General features: G+C 50.0%; 1 protein-coding gene across 8 annotated transcripts in view; it reads right to left on the bottom strand.

Annotated features, from left to right (window-relative positions):
* Positions 1 to 27,236, bottom strand: part of LIMS1 (LIM zinc finger domain containing 1) — a 97,560-nt gene that overhangs the window by 25,962 nt on the left and 44,362 nt on the right. For 2 of the 8 annotated variants that reach the window (XM_036257034.1, XM_036257033.1), the window contains exons 2-3: positions 3,066 to 3,137; positions 503 to 2,314 (exon numbers count right to left, since the gene is read on the bottom strand). The exons of 4 other annotated variants lie outside the window; for them this stretch is intronic. In XM_036257034.1, the coding sequence (XP_036112927.1) occupies positions 503 to 687 (185 nt within the window). In that variant the 5' untranslated portion in view covers positions 688 to 2,314; positions 3,066 to 3,137. Of the gene's footprint in view, positions 1 to 502; positions 2,315 to 3,065; positions 3,138 to 27,236 lie in introns of those variants that run through there. 2 more of the 8 variants (XM_036257027.1, XM_036257028.1) reach the window with 2 other exon arrangements.

Here is a 27,236-nt window from a genome sequence, read left to right as displayed (position 1 = left end):
TTCGCTAAAACCCATTTAATAATATGAGTTAGATGAACTTTTGGGGTCAACTGCATGACATATGTATTTACAAGTCACACCCCACCCTTTTCTCTTCATTCAATCCCCTGGAGTCAGTCCTCAGAAACCCAGTTAGTGGCTTCCAACTGCCGACTGTTAAACATAACAAGACCCTGTATTTCTGTCAGCATCTGGCATATGCTTCTCAGTGTCCCCCAGCCTGCCCTGGTCTGTGCGCAGTTTCAGAGTACAAACATTTTCTACTGCAATTCTAACAATGAAGACCCTAAACTCCCTGTTGGCCACACAGTGGAAACAGAGGCATCACCATCAGGACCCTGCTGAGGACAGACGACTCCTCGGACTGAAGGCAGCATTTCCTCCCGGTGCCCTTCCTCCGGCCACGTGTGCAGGACAGGCCGAGCCACCTGCCGAACCTGTGGCACTGCCCTGGGACCCCCTGCTCCGGCCCAGGAGGGACACCGGGGAAGGAGACACTCACAATTTCGCATAGAAGTCACAGAACTCCTTGTAGACTTTGATGTCACTGTGCCTGCGCTGCAGCCTGGACACCGCGCGCTCGTCCTCACTGCCATTATCCTGGTGGACGCTGCTCAGGGCCGTCTGGGGCACTTCCTCCTTCTCGGGGATAACAGCGGGGCGGCGTGCCCTGCTCAGGGACGCCATGGCGGGTGCTCCAAGCCCGGAGCCCAGGCCAGGAGAGCAGAGAAACAATGTCAGGCCTCCCCCGCTTCCCGGCCAGGGTCACTCCCACTGTCCGCACACGTCAGTCCCAGCCCTGCTGACCTTCACGTTTAAAGCCCCAGCAGCAGGGCAGTCGCGGCCTGACGGCCTGATTGACGGAGGCATTCTGGAAGCTCTTGCAAACATTCCACAAGGGAGTGACCCGGCCGTGGCCGAGCAGCCTCCCCAGTGCGCTGCACTCCGTGCCACGGAACAGGGGTTGCCTGGGAGGCCTCCAAGAGAGAGAAACGGCCGTGCACCCTGGCCGGCTGCCGCCGAGCCTCACCGGCTCCGACATGCTTCCCCACGCTGCCCAGCGCAGGCCTCTTGGAAAGCATGTCACCCGCCCCCGAAACTGTTTCTAGGAAGCTCCGGCGAGGCTGGTGTGGCTGGCACAGTCCCAGGAGCTCCACATGCCCAGGGCATGCTCAAGGGGTGCCCAGTGTTGCCCCCCAGGAGCCCGAGAGCTGGTGCGATGAACAGCTCTATCTGGCTGGCTCGTCCTCACACATGGCGCACACAGAGTTCATGAGCGTGTACGAGTGTGTACGACGGCTCGTCCTCACACGTGGCGCACACAGAGTTCACGAACAAGTACAACGGCTCATCCTCACACGTGGCACACCTGGAGTTTACGAACGTGTACGACGGCTCATCCTCACATGTGGCACACATGGAGTTCACGAGCGTGTACGAGTGTGTACGACAGCTCGTCCTCACACATGGCGCACACGGAGTTCACAAACATGTACGACAGCTCGTCCTCACATGTGGCACGCATGGAGTTCACAAGCGTGTACGACAGCTCGTCCTCACACACGGTGCAGAGTTCACTTGTGTGTACTAAGACTCGTCCTCACACGTGGCACATATGGAGTTCGTCAGTGTGTACGACGGCTCATCCTAACACGAGGTGCACACGGAGTTCACGTGCGTGTATAACGGTTCATCCTCACACGTGGCGCACACAGAGTTCACGTGCGTGTACACAAATGGACGCAGGAGGCAATGGGGACAGCCGCAGTTCAGTTTGGACTCTGTCTGACTCCCAGACTCAGGTGGGCTCAGGTGGACTCAGGTGAGCCAGTACGGTGTGGTCTTCACCAGGACAAGGAAGGCCACTGGCACGTCTCACTACACCATGTCTCGGGTGTGACGGTGTCGCAGTGAAGATGAGGATGTGTACTGTCGGCTCTTGTTTGTTTGTTTTCCCTACAGTATTATTCACAGCTCTCAATCTGTATTAGGTCCAGAGACTGTAAATCATGTTCATTTTCCTGCCGGAAATATCACCAGATCCAAAATATTCTGCCCACACTGAAGGTGACGCTGCTTAGAGACACCAACCTGACGTGGGCACGGAAAGACGTCCCTGAGGCTTCGGCTCATTCAGTGCCCCGCCTTCTCCCAGCCTCACCTGCCAGGCCAAGGGGCCCCCGCGAGGGTGAGCACCCCATCTGGCTCACGACTGCGTCCACATCATGAGCAGAGCTCAACCCTTAGGTATGTCATCACCACCTGATGAATGAACTGGGATCTGTTAACAATCCATCCACTTGATCTAACAAACCTTGGAAACAGGAAAAAGCAAATTGGCTACCCGTCTGCTAAGCACTTTAAGTCAGCAAGAGATCTAAAAATGTAACTAAAAAATAAAACATAACGAATGTTATTTACTTCATAACGAGTCTTACTTCTACTAGACAGAACAGTGAAAAAGCTAATGATTCACGAATGTGAGACACAATGATGTCTCTTATCTGACAAGGAATAAAAACACTCTCAAAGATCTGCCATCAAGTTTTTAACTTTTTATTTTGTAATAATTAAGAGTCTCAGACAACTGCAAAGACTGTACACGTGGGGGTCCTCTCCCCGGTGGTTCCAGCTACACAGCTTTGAACCACATCGAAACCGAGAACCTGACAAGGGCAGATCATGTAACACCGCCCCGGCCAGGTATCAAACCAGCCCATCACCGCAAAGGCCTGTGCCATGGTCTGTTTGAGAGTCCACTCCCCACCCTGCCGTCCCTGACCCCTGGCAACCACCAATCTGACTTTCATCTACGTGTCTGTAACTTAAAAATATTACTGCTATGCACTAATGTTTGTGTCTCTTCAAAATTCATCATTGGAAGCCTGACCCCCACCGCGACGGTATTTGGAGGTGGGGCCTTTGGGAGGTGATCAGGATCAGAATTTAAGTCCTGGGAGTGGGGCCTCAATCCCTCATCACGGGGTTAATGACCCAGAGGAAGAGGAAGACAGATCACTCTCCCTGGGTCATGGAACACAGGACATGATATAGCCAGAGCGCACCTGCCGGCCAGGGACCCTCACCCAGGTCTGCTCTGCTGGACTCTTGATCTTAGAATTCCCAGCCTCCAGCACCTTAAGAAAGAAACATTTGTTGTTTAAGCCATGCAGTCTGCAGTATTTCTCTTACAGTAGCTAAAAATGACAGAGACAATGACATACATGGGATCATCTAGTATGTGACCTTGGAAGGCTGGCTTCTCCACCAGCATAATGCCCTTGAGATACATCCCAGCTGCTGTTTTACATGTCAACAACTTGCTCTTCTTATTGCTGAATAATACTCTGTAAAGGAACATGTCACAGTTTGCCGAACCACCTACCCATTGGAGGGTATGTACGCAGCTTCCAGCGTGGGGCTGTGGTGAACAGAGCAGTTTCTGTGTGAATATGAGTTTTCCTTTCCTTGAGATAAATGTCCAAGAGTGAAATTGCTGAGTTGTATGATGTTCATGTTTTCTTTAAAAAAAAAAAAAATCCAAATTATTGTCTAGAGTGGTTGTACCAGTTTACATTGCCCTAGCAATATATGACTCAGTTTCTCCACATCCTTGCCAACATCTAATGTTAGCATTATTTTTAATTTTAGTTGTTGTAACAGGCCTGTAGTCCAAATTTTATTACATATATGTATTAAGTATGTGTGTGTGTGTATATATATATTATATATATGAAGATAAAAACAAAAAACGAGTGAGAAATTCCACTTCACCAGATAATTGTGCTGATAAGAAAAAGGAGTAATAATAGATGCATAAAATGAAAAGTCACTTAATTATGTGTGTGTGCATTTTACTAATCTACACTGTCCCTTTGATGAAACAGAAGAGCTTATTAAAAGAATGATTTGATTCTTGATCAGTGACAAGACATTAAGTTGAAATTGCAGCAAATCTGGTCTGTTCTGGACTCTGTCTTTTCCGGTGCCAAGTACAGACAAGCCCATGGTTCTCACCACCAACGGAGCCACCAGGACATCGTGCCAGAGCGGGACACACCCAACCCTCCTGTCAGAACCACGCTGCTCCACACAGTCCTTCCGCTTAACCAGACGAGCGCTGGAGACTTAGTAACAATTCTCTCACCTCTTCCGCTTAACCAGACGAGTGCTGGAGACTTAGTAACAATTCTCTCACCTCTTCCCCTTAACCAGACAAGTGCTGGAGACTTAGTAACAATTCTCTCACCTCTTCCCTTAACCAGAAGAGCACTGGAGACTTAGTAACAATTCTCTCACCTCTTCCGCTTAACCAGACAGCGCTGGAGACTTAGTAACAATTCTCTCACCTCTTCCCCTTAACCAGATAGTAATAATTCTCTCTCCTCTTCCCCTTAACCAGAAGAGCACTGGAGACTTAGTAACAATTCTCTCACCTCTTCCCTTAACCAGACAGCGCTGGAGACTTAGTAACAATTCTCTCACCTCTTCAAGAGACTTGAGTATTGTGTTAAGGGGAAAAAGTAGGGGCGGCCCCCCTTTGTTTCCTGGTTTCCTTGTGTCCAGCTGGGACTGTATCAATGAGAGCCCTTGCACACACTAACCCTACAGAACTCTTCACTAGAAGTCACCTTGAGATGATTGCTTTGCAATCCAAGGTATCATAGACGACGTGAATATTTTTACATGATTTAATCAATGTAACAGCATCGATAGGCAGACGTGTGGCTCTGTCTGTTTTGCCTCATTCTTTCCTTTTCTTTTTATAATCACAGACTGTCCTTACTGGGAGCTTGGAGTTCTGCAGAAGGTCGGCTGCAGTGCTAAAGAAAGACAGGATGAGTCACAAAAGAGCCCTGTCCCCTTCTGTCCCACTGTGCCTCCTATGTCCTCTCCCAAGGAGAATACGGGCAGAGTAACTGCATCCTTCACATGCCATGAGGGACTGGTCAATAACGAGGCTCTGCACCCACCAGGAGTGCCCACAACTCTCCAATTGACAGGAAGCACACCTGGTGCGGTAAGGGCTGGTGGCAACACACAGGCGGCCCTTCCCGTCCTAGCTTTTCTGTTACAGCCAGTAGCTTCTTAAAAAGTAAATGCTCATGTTATTCCACTGTTTACTTACTTATATTATTTTACATTATGTCTGTACACATGGAGCTCATGGCATGACAGACCCAAGGCAAGCACCTGCTGAACGGATCAGTAAGTGGACACAAGTCCCATCCTCTGATTCTAAGAGTTCACATGTAGCTGGGGAAACAGTATATGGTCTATGACTGTTATTCTGTAATGCCATTATTCCAGCATATAACGACACAGGCTTCTATTCCAGTGCCCAGGGCCAAGTGAGCAAAGCCGCCCATGGGCCCAGTGCCCCAGTGCAGGTCAGTAACCAAATGGCCACTGAAAGCGTAGGTGGCGGCTATTCGCCCAGAGAGACTGCGCAGGTGAGTAGGTTGGTCACTGACTTCTTATGCAGCGACCACAGAGCATAGCGAAAAAGAAATGTGTGTTCTTTTTTCAAGATGACAAGGGGAGAATCTGAGGCCAAAGAAACACCACTGCTCAAGTTTTATATCCAGGCATTTTGTTACCTTTAAACGGTTTCTGGCACTTAATATCACTATCACTCTAACAAACACAAACACAAACAATTCTTTCAGACTGGTCGTAACCAAAGAAAAACAGTACCTGAACTCCTGTGATCGAAATGACTGCTCCCACTACAGTGGCATCAAAACAGCTCTTGAAGTAGGGCAGGAGGCTGTTTTTTAAAAATATCACAGACATTCTGTCTGAAGAGAGGCCTGTTAGGTGGTTTCTGCTGAAGAACTAGTTTCCCAAGGCTTGTGATTCCTTAACGGTCCCTACAAAGAGGTTCTAGAATCTGATGAGCTCTCCTAAGCACCACGGCTATTTTGGGTTTTTGGGAGATTGCACAGGACAGCTCTGAACCTCAAACAACCCTTACACCTACCCAGAGTAGAGAAATGTGTATTTCATAAACTCAGCATGTCCCCATCATCTGGTTACTGCGTGCTAACCTCGATCACTGACAGCACTTTGTCATTGCCTACCGCGCGGGGTCTTAGTCCATTTGGGATGCTCTAACACCACAACCACACAGCTTGTAAACAACAGGGTTTTATTCCTCATATTTCTAGAGGCTGAAAGTCCATGATCAAGGCACAAGCATGGTCAGGTTCTGGTCAGGACCCTGTCCCCCTCTTCCCGGGTCACAGGCAGCACCCCCTCACAGGTGAAGGGCTGGGGAACTCTGTGACACCATCTTCAGAAGGACACTACTGCCATTCATGACAGACCCACCCTCATAAGCCAAAAAGCCTGAACTCCTAATGTTATCCCATTTGGGGGTTAGGATTGCAACATATGAATTGTGGGGAGGGGCACAAACATTCAGACCACAGCAGGCAGGACCCGGGACTCCTGCCGAGTATACCTAACAGCTCCTTAGATGCCAAACCACACAGGTATCTGATGTTAAGCTCAGCACTCTGGTCCCCACAAAGAATGTGCAGAGCTTCAGATTCTAATGCTAACACTAACGCATGACTCCAGCCCAAACGAACCCCACCCCAACACAGTGCAGTGTCAAAGGCAACAGCCTACTTACAGCTACTCTACAAAAAAGGACTACAGCCATTTCTAGGAACTCAAATCCTTAAAGCCTGGATAGACTCATGAGCACGGTTGCCACATTTAAAAATCAACTTAAAAAATATTTTTTAAATATGTTTTTATTGCCCTGGCCGGTTATCTCAGTGGTTAGAGCGTCAGCCTGCAGACCGGAGAGTCCCAGGTTCGGTTCCTGCTAAGGGCACGTACCTCGGTTGCGGTTTGTCCCTGGCCCCAGTTGGGATCATGATGTTTTTCAAACATCAATGGGTCTCTCTCACATCGATGTTTCTCTCTCTCTCTTCCTCTCTCTTTCCCTCCTGCTCTATCTCAAGATAAATGCAAAAATGTCCTTGGGTGAGGAAAAAAAATTAAAAATAAATAAATAAATATACTTTTATTGATTTTAGAGAGAGAGAAGGGAGAAGGAGAGATAGAAACATCCATCTGCTGCCTCCTGCACGCCCCCTACTGGGGATCAAGCCTACAACCCAGACATGTATGTGCCTGACCAGGAATCGAACCAGTGACCTCTTGGTGCATGTGTTGATGCTCAGCCAATGGCTGGGCAAAAATCAAATTTTTAGGCACTGGTATTTAATATTAAAATTTTCTTAAATAGCAACTACTGAATGATGTATGTCAGGAGCAAGAATTTCACCTATGTGGTTTTTAGAACCCAAGCTGAACATCTGATCAAGTGCCACCAGAACACGGGATTGAATGTGAGAACAAGGCCGTACACGTTGTGTGCTACTCCAAAGAGATCGTGGACGTGGAGGCTAAGCCAGACATGTGGCAATGACCTAAGTCCTAGCACGGGGCGTCTCCCAGGCCAGGCGCAGTCCGCCACGAGGGCCGGGTACTCAAACGGTCGAGATGGCCTGGTTCAAGGACCACCTGGTGAAACACATTCTTTTCACTGTGATTCTCAACCTACTTACATGGAAAATTTAATCTGATTTTCTCCTATTACTGAAAACAAAACAACCACGACAGGCACGTAAAGATAACGGAGCTGGAAAGTTCTTTCTCATTGCCCAGCTTCCTGGACACGTTTTCTTTTCACAGCTGGGGAGGAAACAGACCACGCTGGCCGGGAAATGCGCTGTCTGTCTGTCCACACTGCTTCCTGCTCCTGCCTGCACGGTGACACGAAGCTGCTCGTCACGATGGGACAGACGGCGCAGGCGGGATGAGGTGCACACCTCACCCTCCACATGCAGAAAACTGCTCATCACCTTCACACTGGCGTTGCTTTCTGGGACCAGGATCAAAGCAAGAGTGAGCCTCCAGCCCCGCTGCAGTGGGTCAGATGTCACTGAAGAGGCTACGTGAGAAACTATCACCCAACAGAGATGAACAGGGAGTGTAAGGACTCCCCCTACACCACCAACAGCCCTTCCAGGCCTCCCACTCATCCCAAATACGCAGACCCACCAGTGACAGGGCTGCTGAGCCAGAGAAGGTGATTTGCGTCTGACCGTAACACTCCTTTGCAGGAAGTTCACCTGAAGTTAGCCTGTTTAAGTGTTGGAGACAGAAAGATTTATGGCACCCCAACTTTGTGATATTTTTAAATTTTTTTTCTTTATTAATTTTTAGAGAGAGAGGAAGGGAGAAGGAGAGATAGAAACATCGATGAGAGAGCACATTGATTGGCCGCCTCCTGCATGCCCCCCACTGGGGATCAGGCCCACACCCTGGGCATGTGCCCTGACCGGGAATCGAACCGGCGACCTCTTGGTGCATGGCCGATGCTCAACCACTGAGCCACACCTGCCGTGCAGCAAACTTTGTGATATTTTAAGAAGAGTGTCCATGTCCCTCATAAACAAATGAGTGAAGAAGATCCTGTCTCAGGTTGAAATATTTTGGATGTAAACTAGAAAGCACACTTTTCGTCCCAGTGTTTTTTTGTTCTCCAGGTAGCTCTGTTTACCCAGAGCCACTCTGGACCACGTGCAGCTGGACCAAGTCCGGACTCGTGACCGCCCCTCCCACCCCCAGCAGACGCGGTGACAATGAGCCCGCGCTCGTCCCAGAGGGGACTCTCCAGACAGGCTCGAGACGCCCTGGAAGCAGCACGAGGTGCAGAGAACCACGAAGAGCAGGGACCTAACGGACAATCTGTGCCCCGCTGGGATTCGCCGCCGCGGCCCCTGGGCTGCGCCGCCTTCCCCTCCTTGTCCCAGCAATGCCGCTCATCACAGAACATTTACAAGAGGCAGAGAAGTGCACGATATGTTTGCCATCTGGAGATGGCACTTTAACACTTGATCTCTATTGTTTTAAAAATATATATGATTTTTTTCAAAATGTTTTTTCTTTTTTTAATAATCCTCACCCGAGAATATTTTTCTACTTATCTTCAGATAGAGTGTGAGAAAGAGAGAAAGGGAAAGAAACATCGACGTGCGAGGGACACATCAATTGGTTGCCTCCTGCACGACCGACCAGGGCCGGAGACAAACCGTAACTGAGGTACATGTCCTTAACTGAAATCGAACCCGAGACTCTTTGGTCCGTGGGCCAGTACTCTAACGCTGAACCAAATCGGCCAGGGGTCAAAATATGTTTTTCTCAATTGATTTTATTTATTTATTTATTTATTTATTTATTTATTTATTTATTTTTTATCCTCACCCGAGGACATTTTTGCATTTTTTGTTCAGACAGAGCGGGAGGGAGAGAGAGGAAGATAGAGAGAGAGAGAGAGAGGGAGAGAGAGAGAGAGAGAGAGAGACATCGGATGTGAAGGGACACATCGAGTGGTTGCCACCCGCACGACCAACCAGGGCTGGGGACAAACTGCAACCGAGGTACGTGCCCTTAGCGGGAACCGAACCCGGGTCTCTCTGTACTGCAGGCCGACACTCCAACCGCTGAGCCAAACCGGCCAGGGCTCAATTGATTTTTTAGAGAAAGTGGGAGAGATAGAAACATCAATGTGAGAGAGAAAAGTCGCTAGGCTGCCCCCTGCACGCCCCCACTGGGGATCAAGGCCACAACCGGGCATGTGCCCTGACCGGGAATCGAACCAGGACCTCTCAGTCCATGGGACACGCTCCATCCACTGAGCCATAGTGGCCGGGCTACATGATTTTAAATAAAAACAGGATTGTGGCAAGGTAACTGTTCGGAATTACCTTTACTGTTACGATGCTCAAACATTCCCTGTAGTGCGTGGTCCTCCCCGAACGCTGGGTCAGGGGCTGGCAAGCCGCTTCCGCCCCGAGCTCAGACCCGCTCCCTGGAGCCAGCACTCCAGCAGCCCTCCTCTGGGAGCCCCTGGAACCCGGCCCTGCCGCATGCAGGCCGCGAGCCCGCTCGCACGCTCTCAGTGCCCCTCCCACGGCCACGCAGGGCTGGCTCCACTGAAATGCTTTCTCAAAGGACCTCACAGGCCGTGCAGCTGTTCTGCTGCATCTTTAAACATCTCGACTGAGAATGTCTCCGCAGCCGTTCCTGCGTCACTCAATGAGTCTCTCTGACACTTTGTGACCCACTGACACATATTCTCATCCCTAGACATCTTTCCAAAGAGACGTATTGTGTCCTAACCAAACAGACACATTTAAGAAGAACTTGCATTTCGACAGTATTTTTAGCTACGAGTGTTGACTTAGCAGAATGCCCAGCTCTGCAGGAAACCGTCCAGGGCGCCCACGGCCCCTTATATGGCTGCGTGGCCGGCAGCACCGCACCGTCTGGCTCCCGTCCGTCCTCACAACATCCCCCTTTCACTCTGACTCAGCGAGGCCACCTCCCTCAGCGCTGGCCTGCTGAGCTGCCAGAGGTCAGTCGGGGTTTTATTGTGTGACTGAGTTGAGCAGCGGTCTCCTTCACTCAGCAAGGTAAACAAAACCAGAGGGTCTCCGGATGGAAGGGCAGCGAACAGTTTACTCGGGTGAAAACAATCTTTTCTACTGTAAATCTATACACACTTCATTCCCACTCATTTCCTTTTGACAAGGGGCACATTTCCATTATGTTTCACTGCATCAAACATTTAAAATACTGGACAGGATTAAGCAAAAGAACTGAAATTTTTATGTTCTGCTAACTTGAAAAGGTTTCCTCCTTCCATTAACTTCAAGTTCTGTGAAATACATACAGAAAGTGAAGGAACTGTTTTAGCTACCACGACAGACTGACCACACGATGTGGCCAGGGTGGCAGGCCGCTCCCGGGGCTGGCAGTGTGGCGCCTGCGCACCAGGCCCCCTCCCGGGCCTTCTGCACGCCCTCCTCCTCCTCCTCCGGCTCCTCCCTTCTCTGCCCTGGCTGAGCTCACCATCCTCTGTCACAGGATTAAACTGGGATTTGAAAGCAGTTTACAGGGTCAGGTGGGGAGTTCTCGGTCCAGTTCCTTCAGCTCTTCTCAAGAAGACAATTCTAAAAACTGGGCAATGATATACAGAAGTGTGGCAACTGACTGCAGACAGACCACGCATTTCCGACGGAGCAGGCTGGAGCCCTCTGGTGGCGGTGGGGTTCCTGCCGCCTGTGCAAGGGGTCTGTCTCTGGGCTCTGCCAGCAGGCACAGGGGCTTTTCAGGAGAGGGCGCCGAGGACCTGCTGGGAGAGGGTGTTGCCTCCGGGTCCAAGGTGCTCTTCTGGCAATCTCCTGGGTGCAGGGCTTTCTCTGGCACCAACCAGCCTCCTGCAGTGCGCACAGCTGTCGGGTGCCAGCAGCCGCCAGGGGCAGACAGCTCCTGGCGGGTCTGCAGCAGATAGCCTCTGGTTCTCCGGTGCCTGACAGACCACAGCCACTGACCACCCCCCCCCCACACCCAGCCTTCCTGGTACCCTGGAGGGAGGGGCTCCTACAGATTCACATTTCTAGAAGTTTCGTGGGCCTGGTATCACGGTGCCCTCTCTGACTCTGCACTGCTTACTGGCCAATCCCTTCTCACCGTAACCCCTGTCAGAATAATACTTCCTCCCATCTGCCCTGGCTGGTCTGGCTCTGCGGACAGAGCATCGGCCTGTGAACTGAAGGGTCACAGGTTCGATCCCCAGCCCCAGTCGGGGTTGTGCGGGAGGTAATCGATGTGTCCCTCTTACACTGATGTTTCTCTCTCTCTCTCCCTCCCTTTCATTCTATCTAAAAATCAATGGGTGAGGATTAACTAACATAATAATAATAATGATAATAATAATAATAATTCTTCCTATCTTTATATTAAACCTTCCTCATTCAAACTACAAAGCGGTCCTTCGCTCCTGATTGAACCCAGATGGATTCAGAGGCTGAAGTCTGTTCTCACTGCTCTCGGAACCTCAGGCCCTTTGTCTGGCAGCAACTTGAAACAACTGCATCGACCTGCCTCGCAGACCAAGGACACACACGGGAGGGGCTGCCAGGGTGCAGCATGAGAAGTGATAGCAGGTGGGGTCCCAGCCAGTCTGCCCCATTCTGTTTCTCTGAGTCCGGGGACGTAGGCGCACCACCCAGAGGTCCAGCCCAGGCACCCCTCTTGTTAGCACTCTGTGGACAGGAGATGTCTGGGGGCCGGGCAGTCCGGGTTCCTGTATTTTCACGAGTGTTGCCCCAGGAAAGAGGCAAATGGACACACACCTCCGTTTCCATCCTAAAGAAACGTGGGAGTCAAGGCCCCTTCAGTAAGCTCTCCTCCTCGCCACAGGAGGGTGGGGACGAGAACTACGCTTCTGGAGCACCCGGTGCACTTCACCCGGGCCCGGGCTCTGCACTGCTCGCGGGGAGGCGCCCTCGCTCTCGGTCCCTTCCCTCGGCCACATGCTCCTGCTCGGGAATGAAGCAGCAGCCTGGTTTTAAGCAGTCCCTCATGTTCCGAGTACTCGTGGTGGAAAGGGCCCCGTGTCCAGTGAGCAGACACGTGTGGCATTTCTCCGGAGGTGTGGCCATGACGGGGCCCCAGGCAGGAAGCAGGGCCCAGGGCCCCGAGAGCCAGCTGTGCCAGGGGCCCAGACCTGCTGCACACTCTGAGCCTCTGCATTTCCCCGAGGCTCAGTCCAAACCTGAGATGGACACGACGACACTGAACAGTCTTCCACGAGATACTGTTACCCCATTATCTCTGCTCTCCCCGTCTGCTCATTCCCATCCCTACAACAGGGAGAATGCGCAGACTGGCGGAGGCAGGACAGCAAGGAGCGGAAAGCCCTTGACACATGGAAGGGAAACTGAGACAGAATAATTGGATAAGGCCAAAAGATTTCAGCAATATACAGCCAGCTGGTGACTCACAGAGGTGTTCTCCCCTAACCGCGGACACTTAGAGGCAAATGGCTGACACATTCCAGACTGCACTGGGGCAGACTGGCCTCAGTCCCAGTCCCCCTTCGATGGCATTCTTTAAAAATGAAACGAACCAGAAAATACTCAGGACGCCTCTGTAGGCACATTTTGGTGAATCAGCACATTGAAGGACACGCCTGGAGAGCTGACGAATACCCCAGGATGAAGGCGAAGGGCCTAGCAACGCAATGTGGTCTCTCTGGAGCACGCCACACCCCTCTCTCCTAGGCGTGTATCTCTGCCCTCGCCCCCTAAACTCCAAGAGGCCCCAGGAGACTTGCAACCAGGGGAGCAGTGGGCAGCGGCAGCAGATCTACCCCCCATCCTGTCTCTGAGGCCCCTTTATCCGACTTTCCAGGGAACGAGCAGCAGCCCCTCCTCGGCCCACACCTGCCGCTGTGACTCACTTCCTTCCCTCAACGTTTCCAAGCAGCTGAGGTAGCCGGCCTGCGCGCTCTCCTGTTGCTTCCTCTGTCCTAGGCCCTTCCTTTGCTTCACTGGCCCCAGCTTTAATCAACGTCCTCTCAAAGATTACCCGGACTTGTCTTGTAAACTCTTCCTGCACGAGGACAAGAACCCACACACCCGGCCAGCTCCGGGCAGACCCGTTCTGGGCCCAGTCCATCCGGTCACATTGGGCGTGAGGAATTAACATGGAAGTGAAGAGTGCTGTGTGAAAGACGGCGGCGGTCAGGACAGAGAACAGAAACCAGTCCTGCAGACATCCTTCTCCTTCCCTTCACCGACGTCCTGGTGGGGTCAGTGACCCAGAGCAGGCCAGTGACTAGGGCTTCGCAGGAGCTCTGTGCATGGCTCCTCGAAGGCGCTGCCGCTGCGGCCGCCTCCTGGGGGCTTCGCCTCTCCCCTGCCGCAAGGGGTCCAGGGCCACCCTCTCGTTCCCATGCCAGCCACCGCCTCCAGGAGAGCCATTTCTAAAGGACACAGAGCACCCTGGGGTCACGGACAGCGCTGGGGAGGAGCCACACCATGGAGCTCAGGAGACTCAGGTGCTGTTTGTAACGGAGGCACATGCACCTGTTGATATCTGAATACTAAGAGAACATGAAATGAAGTGTAAACCTTTCTGACCACAGGGCGAAGAGACCCTGCTCCAACCCTTTCACCACAGAACTGGCCCCAGAGTGGGTTCTGGTGCAGGACAGCAGGCACCTGCAGGACTCCGCCCATCCCGTCCTGCCACTCGAACCTTTAACCAAACCATGCAAGGGGAAAACAGAACGCAGAGGTGCCATCAAACTGACCTGGCACCAGGTCACATTTCTAAGCTGGGAAAACAGAACAAAATAATTGAGTTTTCAAAGGGCTTAGCATCTAGTCGGAAAGCAAATAACACCCACAGGAACCCCCAAATTCCAGAGGTGAAGCAGGGAGCTAGTCAGTGCGAACAGCTCACTAGCGACAGGGCGCAGCTGTGAGGACAGTCGGGGTGGGGCAGCCTGGGCCAGGCCCCTCTGGCCGGAGAGCTGCCGGCTCCTCAGAGGTCTGCTCTGCTGAGACATCTGGTGAGTCAGCTCGGCAGGGGGAACGCAGTCTTCAGCCTCCGTGGGAAGGCAAAGTGCATCCCAGAGCCAGGCAGAGCGGACGCAGGGCCCGCAAAGTGAGATGGTGAAATTCTGGTGATGGTTCAAATAAAGTGATAAAACCGTGTGGACTAAAGATAAAAGAGCCATCACCCGGCCGGCGTGGCTCAGTGGACTGAGCGCCGCCCCATGGACAGAGGTCCCAGTTCGATTCCAGGTCAGGGCACATGCCCAGGGTTGTGGGCTCGATCCCCAGTAGGGAGTGTGCAGGAGGCAGGCGATCGATGTTTCTATCCCTCTCCCTCCCTCTCTAATAAAATCAATTTAAAAAATTTAAATAAAAAAAATAATAAAAGTGCCATCTAACCCTTGTAAACCTGGAAAAGAAGTTATCTACCAAGAAAGACTCCTGGGGCCTAACTGGGCTTAAATCTAAAGCACAGCCCAGCAGCCACTATGAAGGGCTGTCCCCCCCCCCTCCCCCCCCCCCCCCCCCCCCCCCCCCGCACCGTACTGGGGAGAAGCCGCCCTGACCCCGCCCTGCCCTGGATCCTGCCCCCAGCCCGCCCCTACAGAGGGCTCCTGGGTCTACCTCAGCCAATAGCACCGAGCCTGTCCTCAGCCAATCAGGGCTGGGAGGCTATCCCCCCGCCCATTGGTTTCTTCATCAGTCAGTCAGCGGTGCCATTAACACATTAAAGGTGCCATTAAAGGATAGTCCTTTCAGAACCAACCAGACCTCGAGTATCTGGAGTCCTAACGTGCACCCATCAGCACCAGGGCGGGACTCGCGTCTCTCAGTCAGCACCCTGCCCTCTGCACAGACTGAACACCGTGCTTCCCGCCGGGGCCAAACATCCCGACACCTCCCGCAGCCGACCTGTGCAGCGCAGGGCGGAGTGGGGAGCAGACCAGGGCAGGGCACCTCTCTGGAGAGGGCCGCCCCTGCCCCCCGGGCTGTCGCACAGCCAGCTGCTGCATCACTGAGCTGTGTGTGCTGGTGATGCTTGCTTCTTTGCCACACCCCAGACTGGGGGTTCCCCTTGGCACTGAACTGGCACCAATGACCATCAGTTGACACCTTATAGTGACAGTATCCGTGAGGCCAATAATTTTGCTCTGTTAAAAGCAATCGTTTCTACTCTTCCATAGGTAGAAATATTCTAAACCATTAGAGATAAATGACTCCATAATTATTATTATAATTATTTTTTGTTAATCCTCAACCAAGGATATTTTTTCCATTGAAATTTCTTTAGAGAGAGTAGAAGGGAGGGAGAGAGAGAAACATTCATGTGAGAGAGACACATCAATTGGTTGCCTCCTACACAATCCTGACTGGGGCGGGGATTGAACCTGCAACCCAGGTATGTGCCCTTGACTGGAACTGAATCTGTGACCCTTCGGTCCATGGGCTGATGTTCTAACCGCTGAGCCAAACGGGCCAGGGCTATTTTTTAAACATTTAAATTTCTTCAGTTACAGTTGAAATACATTATATTAGTTTCAGGTGTACAACATAGTGATCAGATATTTATATAACTTATAAAGTGATCATCCTGATACGTCTAGTACCCATCTGATACCATAGTTATGGTATTTTTTTATTATATTCCCTTACTTTACATCCCTGTGACTGTTTCTATAACTGGCAGTGTGTACATCTTACTTAATCTCTTCCTTTTCATCCATACTCTCATCTCTCATCTCTCATCTCACAACCATCAACATATTCTTTGTATCTGAGTCTGTTTCTGTTTTGTTTGTTTTGTTTTTTAGAACCCACATAAGGCCCTGGCCGATTTGGCTCAGTGGTTAGAGTGTCGGCCCATGGACCAATGAGTCTCGGGTTCAATTCCAGCCAAGGGCATGTACCTCGGTTGTGGTTCGTCCCTGGCCCTGGTCAGGTTGTGCGGGAGGCAACCAGTCAGTGTGTCTCTCACATCGATGTTTCTCTCCCTCCCTCCCTCTCTCCGACTCCCTTTCTCTCTCTCTTCCTCCCTCCCACTCTATCTGATGATAAATAGAAAAATGCCCTCGGGTGAGGATTAAAAATAATAATAATAATTAGAACTCACATAAGTGAAATTACATGGTATTTGTCTTTCTTGTCTGACTTACTTCACAAGCATGATATCTTCTAGGTCCAAACATGTCGTAAATGGTAAGATTTCATTCTTTTCCATGGCTGAGTAATAGTCCGTTGCATGTATGTAAGACTACGTGATTATGCCAAGAGACAGTTTCATCCTTTCATACAAAACTGCTCTAAAATAAAGGAAATAGTTCTGTGTTAAAAGGGTAAATGAAAACAATCCCATCAGACAAATTACGGAGAGTCAAGATGCCTGCGTGAGGGGAAGAACAAGAGCAGGTCCAGGGCTGACCCGCATCCTTCTCAGCTGCCAGGACGCACCCACGGGCCCTGAGAACGGAGGGGCCCCCGCAGGAAAAGCACCTGGTGCAGGTTATCACCCTGAGAACAAATATGATCAGAAAACAACATAATCCTGGCTCATAAAACGACGTCAGTGTTTCATCGTCCAGAAATCAATTCATACACTTCGATGCAGGGACAGGCGGTCTCTAGGTAAACGGGTTACATAAACAACCTTGAACGGCCAGTGACCTCCCCTGTTCCTTAACATGTCCATGTACGTTCACAGCCCAAGCCAGGGTCCCGGGCCCAAGGTCACACTCCAGAGCCCACGGGCAGCGCGGGAGCTACTTCAGTTCTTAAGTAACACTTGCATCCGGTCTCACCTGCATCCCGGCTCACCGGCATCCCGGCTCACCGGCATCCCGGCTCACCTGCATCCCGGCTCACCGGCATCCCGGCTCACCGGGTCAAAGCTGAGGGGTGGAGAGAATCCCACAGCTCACTTACCATTTGTTCTGCCTGAACCCTCCCTCCTGTGCCCTGGTCTGGCACCACCTGGCACAGAACACGCTGTCTAGACGACAGGACCTCAGCGCACACGCCTTGGAGTTGTCCTTCTTGATTCCATTACGCTTGCTGAGAACTGTCTCTGCTAGACCTGGAGATACCTCGTTCTTACCTCTTCCCTGGCTCTAGCCTGGAACTTTTTTTTTATCCTCACCGGAGGACATTATTTTTTTGCATTTAACTTCAGACAGAGCTGGAGGGAGAGAGTGAGGAAGAAAGAGAGAGAAACATCACCCAGCTGCCACCCACACGACCCCAACCAGGGCCGGGGACAAACTGCAACTGAGGTACGTGACCTTAGCGGGAATCGAACCCGGGTCTCTGGTCTGCAGGCCGACACTCTAACCACTGAGCAAAACTGGCCAGGGCCAGCATGTAACTTTTAACAAGGTGTCTTTCCAGGGAACGAAGGCAGCTGAATTCCAACAAAAAGCAACTACTTGTAGGTTTTCAACAGACATGGCATCCCAAACGGGAACCCTGCTGGAGTAGCTGTAAATCTTTACATCAAAACACTTTCTCCTACTAATCACACTCAGCTGGCAAGTGGAGAGACTCAAGCCCCTAAAATAAGTGACTCTAAAAGGCAACAACCAGGTAGTGACCCCGGACACTGGGCTCGGTCTCTCTGCTATCCCAGACTGCACACACAGCTTCCCCAGTGGCCCGCGCTCCGTGAGCCAAGTCCATTTTTTCAAAATAAGCTTCTACAAATGACACACATCCGTCTCTGACCCGTGCAGGTAAGAACAGTCATTTGAGATGTCCAAGTTTCTGTCCCGTCTCTTTCTCCCCACATTTTGAGAATTTCACTTTCTAACAATGTTAAGGAAACACTTCTTCTTCAGTACATGTGGAAGAGGCTTCCCAATGCAGATCAGACAACCTCTCCTGCCTCACCCGCCCGCGTCCTCCCACCAGCCCACCAAGGTACACACCAGAGCCACCGGCAGGCGCCGGCCGACAGCAGAGGCCCCGGGCTCTGCTGGAGACCTGGCAGCATCGCAGATAACTGATAAACCATAATGTGAGAGCCACCTAAGAGGAAAAAGTTAGAAGTGTGCCTGCCGTTCACCGTGACACACACCAAGAACATCAAACCGCGATCACTGAAGATTTCATTATTACACCATTATTTTGATATCTCCAAGAGTTGTCAAACCATGATCCATGTGTTGATCATCATCAACCATTCAATATTTTGAAGGAAATTCCATAAATTGTATCATTTGAACCATAGATTCTTCGGCATATAACCCTGACATATATTTAGGTTCTTATGCCCCTCAGGGTGTAATGTAATGCAGCAGAGACAGAAACACTGACGTGAGAGAGACGCACTGACTGGATGCCTCCTGCACAACCCCAAATGCATCTGGGGATAGAGCCTGGAACCCAGGTACATGCCCTTGACTGGGAATCAAGCCCATGACCCCTGCCTGGAGGCCAACCAACACTCGAACCGCTGAGCCACACCGGCCAGGGCCACTAGCTTTTAAATCATGCTCTCCTAAGCTATGATGCCCCCCGGAAGGACAAGAGGAAGGTGATCAGGAAAGAATACAGAACCCAGCCTACTCTCCGGCCCACCTCCCTCTCATCACCTCCACATACCCCGTCCCCAGGAAACCACGGTCAGGAAAGGAGGGTTCTCTGAAAAGTGACTGACTGGACCCTGTGATCCTTCTCTGAGATTCTCAAAGGAAAAGTCTGCTTGTATAATCAATAGCTGCATTTGTTTGTTTTCGTCTGTTGTTGTGACAATCAGAAGCTCTAAAAACACTGGTTTTCTGAAGTGGTCGGAGACGCCACCATTTCTGTCATGCGTGAAAGTTAACTTACTGGTACGTACCACTTTCCACTGGTAATTGAAACAGTCAGGGTCTACATATATCACAGAAGACCATCCCAGGCTCATTCATGGAGAAGTATGTTGCCTAAAAACAATCTTGTATTTCATTTTTCCCCAAAACACAGCAGCAACATTGCCTCTTTTTTTTTTTATCCTCACCCGAGGACATTTTTTCGTTTTTTGTTCAGATAGAGTGGGAGGGAGAGAGAGAGAGAGAGAAACATCGACGTAAAAGGGACACATCGAATGGCTGCCACCTGCATGACCAACCAGGGCTGGGGACAAACTGCAACCGAGGTACATGCCCTTAGTGGGAACCGAACCCGGGTCTCTCTGGTCTGCAGGCCGACGCTCTAACCGCTGAGCCAAACCAGCCAGGGCACTCCTTCCCTCCTTCCCTCCTTCCTACCTTCAACATTTTTTTCTTCATTGACATTAGAGAGAGGAAGGGAGAGGGAGAGAGAGATGAAAACATGACTGGGAGAGAACATCGATTGGCCGCCTCCTGCATGTCCCCCACTGGGGATCAGGCCCACACCTGGGCATGTGCCCTGACTGGGAATCGAACCAGCAACCCCTTGGTGCATGGGTCGAGGCTCAACCACTGAGCCACACCGGCGGAGCTCAACAGTGCTTCCTGAAGTAGTTATAACACCTGATGGCAGCACTGAGCTGTGCTCCGGTGAACAGCAGGGATGGCTGTGGCGGCACAGACCTATCAGTACCGCCACAGACCTATCAGTACCGCCACAGAACTATCAGTACCGCCACAGAACTATCAGTACCGCCTTTAGCGCATGTGAACAAAGCAGCATTCTGTTATTTTCAAACTTCATAAAAACAGAAAGAGTTGCATTTTTATCTTCAAAATCAAATGTATTTAAATTTCTTCCCATATTATAAAATACACCAAAACACTCCATGATGTCAACTAGATAATAAGATCTTGGAGGGGGGAGGGCGTTGGAAAGAGATTTAGTCAGCCTTAGTTTTTTAAATCCCCATTTATGCTATCTTCTACTATCTTCCAACAGCCATAAGTTCAGTTTGGAAAGAAAAATCCAAATACTCTATTCTAATTTCCATGCCTCCTCAATCCATGACCCAATGAACAGCTTTCACAGTTCATTTCGCTCATTTTCTCATCCACAAACATGAACCGAGTGTCCCCTGGTTTAAACTGCGTTGGCTGGTGAAGGGCAGAAACGACTCCTGGCCGAGATGTGCTAGTTGCTCACACAGGTGGTGTCTGCCGCCGTGAGCACAGAAGAGCTACGGACACACTACAGGACAACACAGGAGGAAATGGAGAGAAGCAGTAAACAGTACAGAAACCAAGAAATGATGGTGCGAGAGAGAGGAAGCATTACTGCTGTAAGATTTCAAGGAGGAATGAATGGAGGAATGACTGACGGTGAGACCTGGGGACGGGAGATGGGCTTCTCTCCCAGCACAGACACTCCACTCGCCCCTGACCTGGCTCTGCCCACACCAGGCTCTACCTGGGACCATGTCAGCGGTGGCCCTTGGCCAGCCTGTCCCAGCAGTGGAACCTCAACTACGGTTCTGCTGTCCTTGACTCCAGCCCATTCTGAGCTGGTTCTTCAATCCCCCATTTCTGTCGGTTCCATCTGTGACCTGCAATCTCTCCGATAACATTATTTTCTGTGCACGTTTTCTGTTGCTTTGTTTCCCACTGAGAACAAGACATGTCGAGTCCCATGGACAGTGATGGGGTGGGGTCAAAACTGCACTGCAGAGGGTGAGGGATGCAGGGTCAGGTAATGAGACCAACCTTGCTGGAACCACTTGTCACCAAAGGGAAGGAGGAAGAGACCAAAGATGCTAAGGGAGGAGGAGTTCAATGTGAGCAGTCCTCTGGTAAGAAGAGCAACATCTAAACTGGGGCGGGGCGGGGGGGGCGCTGAGGGTCAAACCTGGGAGACGAAAGGAAGCTGGTGAGACCAAAATCGAACAGACAGAGGACAACTGTATTCACTTTGTAGCTTTTCTACAGATCTAACATTATCCCAAATAAAGTTTATTTAAATAAGACTAGGGTGAGGATCTAGAGAACAACATTAGGCCACCGTGGTTTCAGGAAAGTGGGGGACATCTGGGCAGGGGAGCTGTAGTCGTGAGTGATGAGAAAAGTCAACACGAACAAGAATGCCCAGCAGTAACCAGAAAGAGGCTGAAACTGTAGAACAGAAGAGTGTTTTACATATTGTACTCATCCAGAAATTAGAGTTTGAGGGTGATCTGAATTGAAATCGGGTCCAGGGGTAGGTCTGGGGAATGGCAGGGGTGTGGCTGTGAGGAGTGCAGGGCACTCGACCATCAGAAGAGGCTGGCACACTGGCCAAGGAGGAGGATTTTGGAATAAAAGATGCAGAGGGCAAGGAGGACACTCGCACGACTCCTGATGCGTGAGCGGGAAGACCGGACGGGGAGCTGCTGTCAGTGAGGGTCAGTCTGACGGACGCTCTGGGCCGGGCTGCGGGCCACACTGACGTGAGAGCGTGCTGACAACGAGCCATCATGATTTTCATTTATTCGTGCAACACAATGAACTTCTACTGAGTGTCTGTCATGTAGAAGCCACTGTGAAGGGAAAACTTGGGGGAAATACCCCATGCAATGGTTGGTGCGCAGCTTCACTTTGGACATCTCACACGTTAGCACGGTCTGGTGTGCCCTGTGCGCCCACGGACACCTGTGGTGTGGGGCGGGCGGGCGCCTGGAGACGGTGTGGGCTGAGCTGGCGAGTCCTGGCCCCCAGCCCAGCAGCACCCTAACTGGGCAGAGGGGATGAAACAAGGTCACGTGAAGATGTCTAGCAGGCTGAGCTCCCGCACGCTCTACAGGTCGGGTTCTTCCCTGAACTCTGTTTTGACTCAGCAAGCACTGACAGAAGCCCGGCCATCTCTCCCAGGGTCCAGTCCACCCGTGCGAAGGCAGCCACGGAGCAGTCCTGGCCCCACCTCCTGGAGCCGACAAAGATGCTCTGCGTGACCGAAGTCCAGTCGGGCTCTTTCTAAGTCAGCCCTGACTTCTGAGCTTCCATGCTCGCTTCTGAATTCTCCAGTTTCAACAAGGATCCCAATAAGCCAGTTTGACGACCACCGCCTGTGCTTGGTACCTGATCACCCCGCCTTGTCGGTCCGCACCCTCCCTGTCCCCAGGTGATGCCTGATGGCCCTGCTGTCTCGGGAAGAATCCCGTTAGGTCAGCCTCACCAGACGCCGCGACCCCTGCCGTTTCCACCCGCTGACCCCTGCGGCGTCCTCAGCTATGGGTTCCCACTGTCCCTCCTGCTCAGTTTGGCCCAATCTGTCTCTCCCTGAACACACCACTGCAGTGGTCTCTACGTCTTGCCGGCCCTGAACAGTCTGCCTTCCTGTTCTGAACACCTGCTGTGCATCGTTTTCTTCTTTACCGTGTTCACACCTGTGCGAAACCCGCCTCCTCGAGTACAGCCTGACCCGCCTCCGATAACAGAACAGCAAAGGTTTCATCACAGTTACTCAGCGACGAGGTCATTTCTGAGCCTCGGTCGTTCCATCTGGGTCTCTCCCTCCCTCAGGTCACTCCCTCCAGCGGAGCCTTAAAAAGACCGCAGGCCCTGGCCGTCTCCTCAGCGGTCAGAGTATCGGCCTGCGGACCGAAGGTTTCGGGTTCGATTCCAGTCAAGGGCGCGTGCATGGGCTGCAGGGTTGATCCCGGCCCCAGTTGGAAGGCAATCGATTGATGTGTCTCTCTCACATCGATGTGTTGTCTGTCTGTCTCTCCCCTCCCTCCTTCCCTTCCACTATCGCTAAAAATCTATAAAAAATATCATGGGGTAAGGATTAACAAAAAAGAAAAAGAAAAGAAAAACGAGGATGCAGCCCTGACTGAAGGCTTAACCACGATCCCAGGAGAAGACCCCCTGAGGCCTGACGGGCTGTGTCTGCTCCTGACCCCAGACGCAGCGATAACCCGTTTCTCGCTTTAAGCCTGCAGTCAGCAAATTAATACCACAGGTCAAGTCTGGCTCCCTATCTGCTTGTAAAGAAACCTTTACTGGAACACACACCTTCCCACTGGATTCCACACCCGGGCGCGGGCGCGGACGGTCCGCAGAGCCGGCACTATCCTCGTCGGCCCTGTACACAAAGTTTGCCAACTCCTGCTGCCTCTCGAGTTGTTGGGTAATTTGTTATTCAGTAATAGATAATTAATGTACTCTGCTCCAAAAACATCCTGCTCATTCCTCCAGTAACACAGTCTCTCCTAATGATCTGCGCACCTGTTTTTTCCAGCCATAGGATCCAAGTTAGTCAATAATGAATGTTTTCATCGGCTTCATATCCCCATTTCCCTGGAACAAAGTAGGACCTCAATAAATGTAGACCGACCCAAGAATGCCCACACAGATGGGTTTTACACACGAGTGCAGAAAACTCACAGTCTAACAATATATCCTTTAAATAAAGTACACTGAATGAAGAGGAGCCAATACCACCATTCGTGCAAGAACCCTGCTAAGAGGTAACACCTGAAGGGGGATCCTGACCGCCACATACAGGGCGAGCCCAGACGCAGGAAACCTGTGCTCTTTTCAACTGGTCATCTTTACAAACCTCACTATTTAAAATGCCCGCGACAACTGCCTGGCTCTAACATCCCCAAGATTAGTGCCACTAGTGTTTTTTTTGTTTTTATGCTCACTCGAGGACATTTCTGCATTCACCTTCAGACAGAGTGGGAGGGAGAGAGGGAGGAAGAGAGAGAGAGACACATTGACTGGTTGTCACCCACACGACCCCAACCAGGGCCAGGGACAAACTGCAACTGAGGTACGTGCCCTTAGCAGGAACTAAACCGTTGAGCCAAACTGGCCAGGCTAATTTATTTTTATTTTTTTGTTAATCCTCACCGGAGGATATTTTTCATTGAGTTTCGGATAAAGTGGAAAGGAAGGAGAGAAAGAGAAACATCAATGTGGGAGAGACACATCAATTGGTTGCCTCCCCCACATGCCCTTGACCAGGAATTGAACCCGAGACCCTTCCATCCAAGGGCCGACGCTCCAACCACTGAGCAAAGCCGGCCGGAGCAGCCATTAGTTTTTACCATGAAACAAATAATGTATTTTCTGGCACCTGGAAATGTTATTGAGACTTTCCAAAACACTGCAGAATTTCAGTTCTGTTCCAACAAATTCTGTATGTTAGATTAAAAACTAAAGGTGGCAACAGAAACTGTTAAACATAAGTAAACATATGCAATGATTCATTGTAGCTTCCTGCCTAGGTCAGGTTCCCTCCACACTGTTCGCCAAAGGCAGAAGGACAAAAACTTGAATATTCTTATATGTTGAATTTGAACCAACATATTCATTTGAACACATAAATGTAATATTTTTAGCTTTTTATTTTTAATTAAAAATTTTTTTTCCTTTATTGATTTTACAGAGAAAGGAAGGGAGGGAGAGAGAAATAGAAACATCGATGAGAGAACATCAATTGGCCGCCTCCTGCATGCCCCCCCACTGGGGATTGGGCCCACAGCCTGGGCCTGTGGCCTGGCCAGGAATCGACCTGGCGACTTCTTGGTGCATGGGTCGACACTCAACCACTGAGCCACACCGGCGGGACAAGGGTATGTTTTTTTAAAACTGACTTTAGAGAGAGAAGAAGGGAGAAAAAGAGAGAAACATCAGTTTGAGAGGGAGACATCGGTCAGTTGCCTCCCATACGTTCCCCCTGAACTGGAGATCAGATCCACAACCTCATTACAGGCTCTGAACAAGAACAGAACCCGTGACCTTCTAGTGTATGGGACGACACTCCAACCAACTAAGCCACCCGTCCAGGGCAACACGGCTATTTTTAATTTTAACATGTACTTCTCAACTGTACAAATATTTCATCCATATGTGGATGAAAATATATTTCCTTTTAAAAATAAGCTTCCCAAAACTGCTGAAAAAACAACTGATCGTGAGCTGTAGTTTGTTAGATCCAGCCTTCTCTTGCTGTGATACTATGCATACATCATAACCTAGTCATTAAAAGACTAGAAAAGTAATCAGAGTAAAAGGAGTTTAATCTGGAATAGAAGAAGTACCTCTAAACCAGTTAAGTTTTTTATTTCTTCATTCATTCAATGAGGAACAGATCCTGGACAGTGACTCCCAAACAGGCACTGTGATAGATGCCACAGATGCACAAGTGAAGGCCTCTGGCCTTGGAGAACCCTCTCCTTCAACAGGGCTGGGATGGGGTGTAGAGGTGAGAAGGGGAGGGGAAGTGTGTACGTAAAACCAATTATTATGATATAAATACTCGTGGATTACATTCTTTCAAAAATGTTTCATTGAAATATAAATATAGTTGACCTGATACATTTGTATGCTGCAATTGATCACTACAGTAGCATTAGCAAACACCTCTATCATGTCACATAATTATCATTTCTGTGTTGAGAGCAGTTAAGATTTAGTCTCTTAGACTCTGCTTGAAATAATGGGTGCACAATGCAGTGCGCAGATATTTTGTTGAGTTGTACACTTGAAACCTGTATGGTTGTGTGAACCAATGTCATCCCCATAAATTCAATTAAAAAAAAGCTAGTCTTTTAGCAACTTTGAGTTTGTTTTTTTTTAACCTTTTCTTTCTTTATTGGTTTTAGAGAGAGAGGAAGGAATAAGGAGAGAGAGAAACATCGATGAGAGAGAACATCGATTGACCACCTCCTACACATCCCCTACTGGGGACGAGGCCCACAGCCTGGGCATGTGCCCTGACTGGAATCAAACCAGCGACCTCTTGGTGCACGGGTCAACGCTCAACCCCTGAGCTACACCAGCCGGGCCAACTTTGAGATTTTTAATACAGTACCGTTGGCTATAATCATTATGCTGTGAATTAGATCTCTTGAATGAGTTGCAAATTTGTACCCTTACAACAACATCTCTCCAATTTCCCCACACCTGCAACCCCAGTCACCAACATGCCACTGTTTGTATAAGTTCAGTTCCTGTAGAGTCCCCATATAAGTAAAACCATACAATAGTTAATCACTGTGTTTCTGTCTGACTCATTTCACTCAGCACAATGCCTCAAGGTTCATCCATGTTATCATAAATGGCAGGATTTCCTTGCTTTTTGTGGCTGAGTAATATTCTACTGTGTATCTAGGTGGATTACACTTTAAAACACATATAAGAAAGCGCTACTACAATTTAAAACCAACATTGGTAAACTGATACCATTTTGTACCGAAGAGAAAAAATTTCTTAACATCTGCCATGATGAAGTAACTGCTTGAGCTAAAGCTGACCCAAAAATATCTTAATTGTGCAATATGGTCATTAGAAAATTAAATGTGCTCTCTCTCACTGAACCATTAAATAATGAGAACAGACAAAAATGGCAAAGTTGCAATTTTATCCCCCTAACTGCCTAACAGTACATTTCAATACAAACACTGGTTTTTCAGCCACAAGGTAGGCGGGGAAATGACCGGCAAACTTCGAAATGGGCGTGCGAGGAAGTGTGCATCTCAGGCTGACCAAGTCCAACCTTGCTGAACTCTGAGCACTAACTCATCTGAATCGAAGCCAGAACTGCTTATATAACAATGATCACCTTCCACAGCCTTAGCTCTTCCTCCTCCCTCAGAGTACTGTTAAAAAATAGAAAACATGGATATTCTTAATATGTGCCTGGCCCACAACAAGAACTCAGTCAAGGGTAACATGTTATTCAGGAACATAGGATCTGAGTGTTCTAATCTCCAACCAAGTCAAGGACATCCCTGTTACTTAAAAAAGATTACATCCTATATCTCAAAAGATATGAGCTCATGTGTTGAAGGCCAGGGGGGTGGGGGCTGAGGGCTGGGTGGAGGGGACACATCTGTAATAGTGTCAACAATATAAATAAATAAATAAATAAAGATATGAGCTCAGGTTTGTTTAT

Source organism: Molossus molossus, unplaced genomic scaffold (genome assembly GCF_014108415.1).
Source record: "Molossus molossus isolate mMolMol1 unplaced genomic scaffold, mMolMol1.p scaffold_m16_p_12, whole genome shotgun sequence".
Taxonomy (NCBI): domain Eukaryota; kingdom Metazoa; phylum Chordata; class Mammalia; order Chiroptera; family Molossidae; genus Molossus; species Molossus molossus.
The sequence above is the reverse complement of the archived record's forward strand: the minus strand, read 5'-3'. Positions and strand labels throughout refer to the sequence as shown.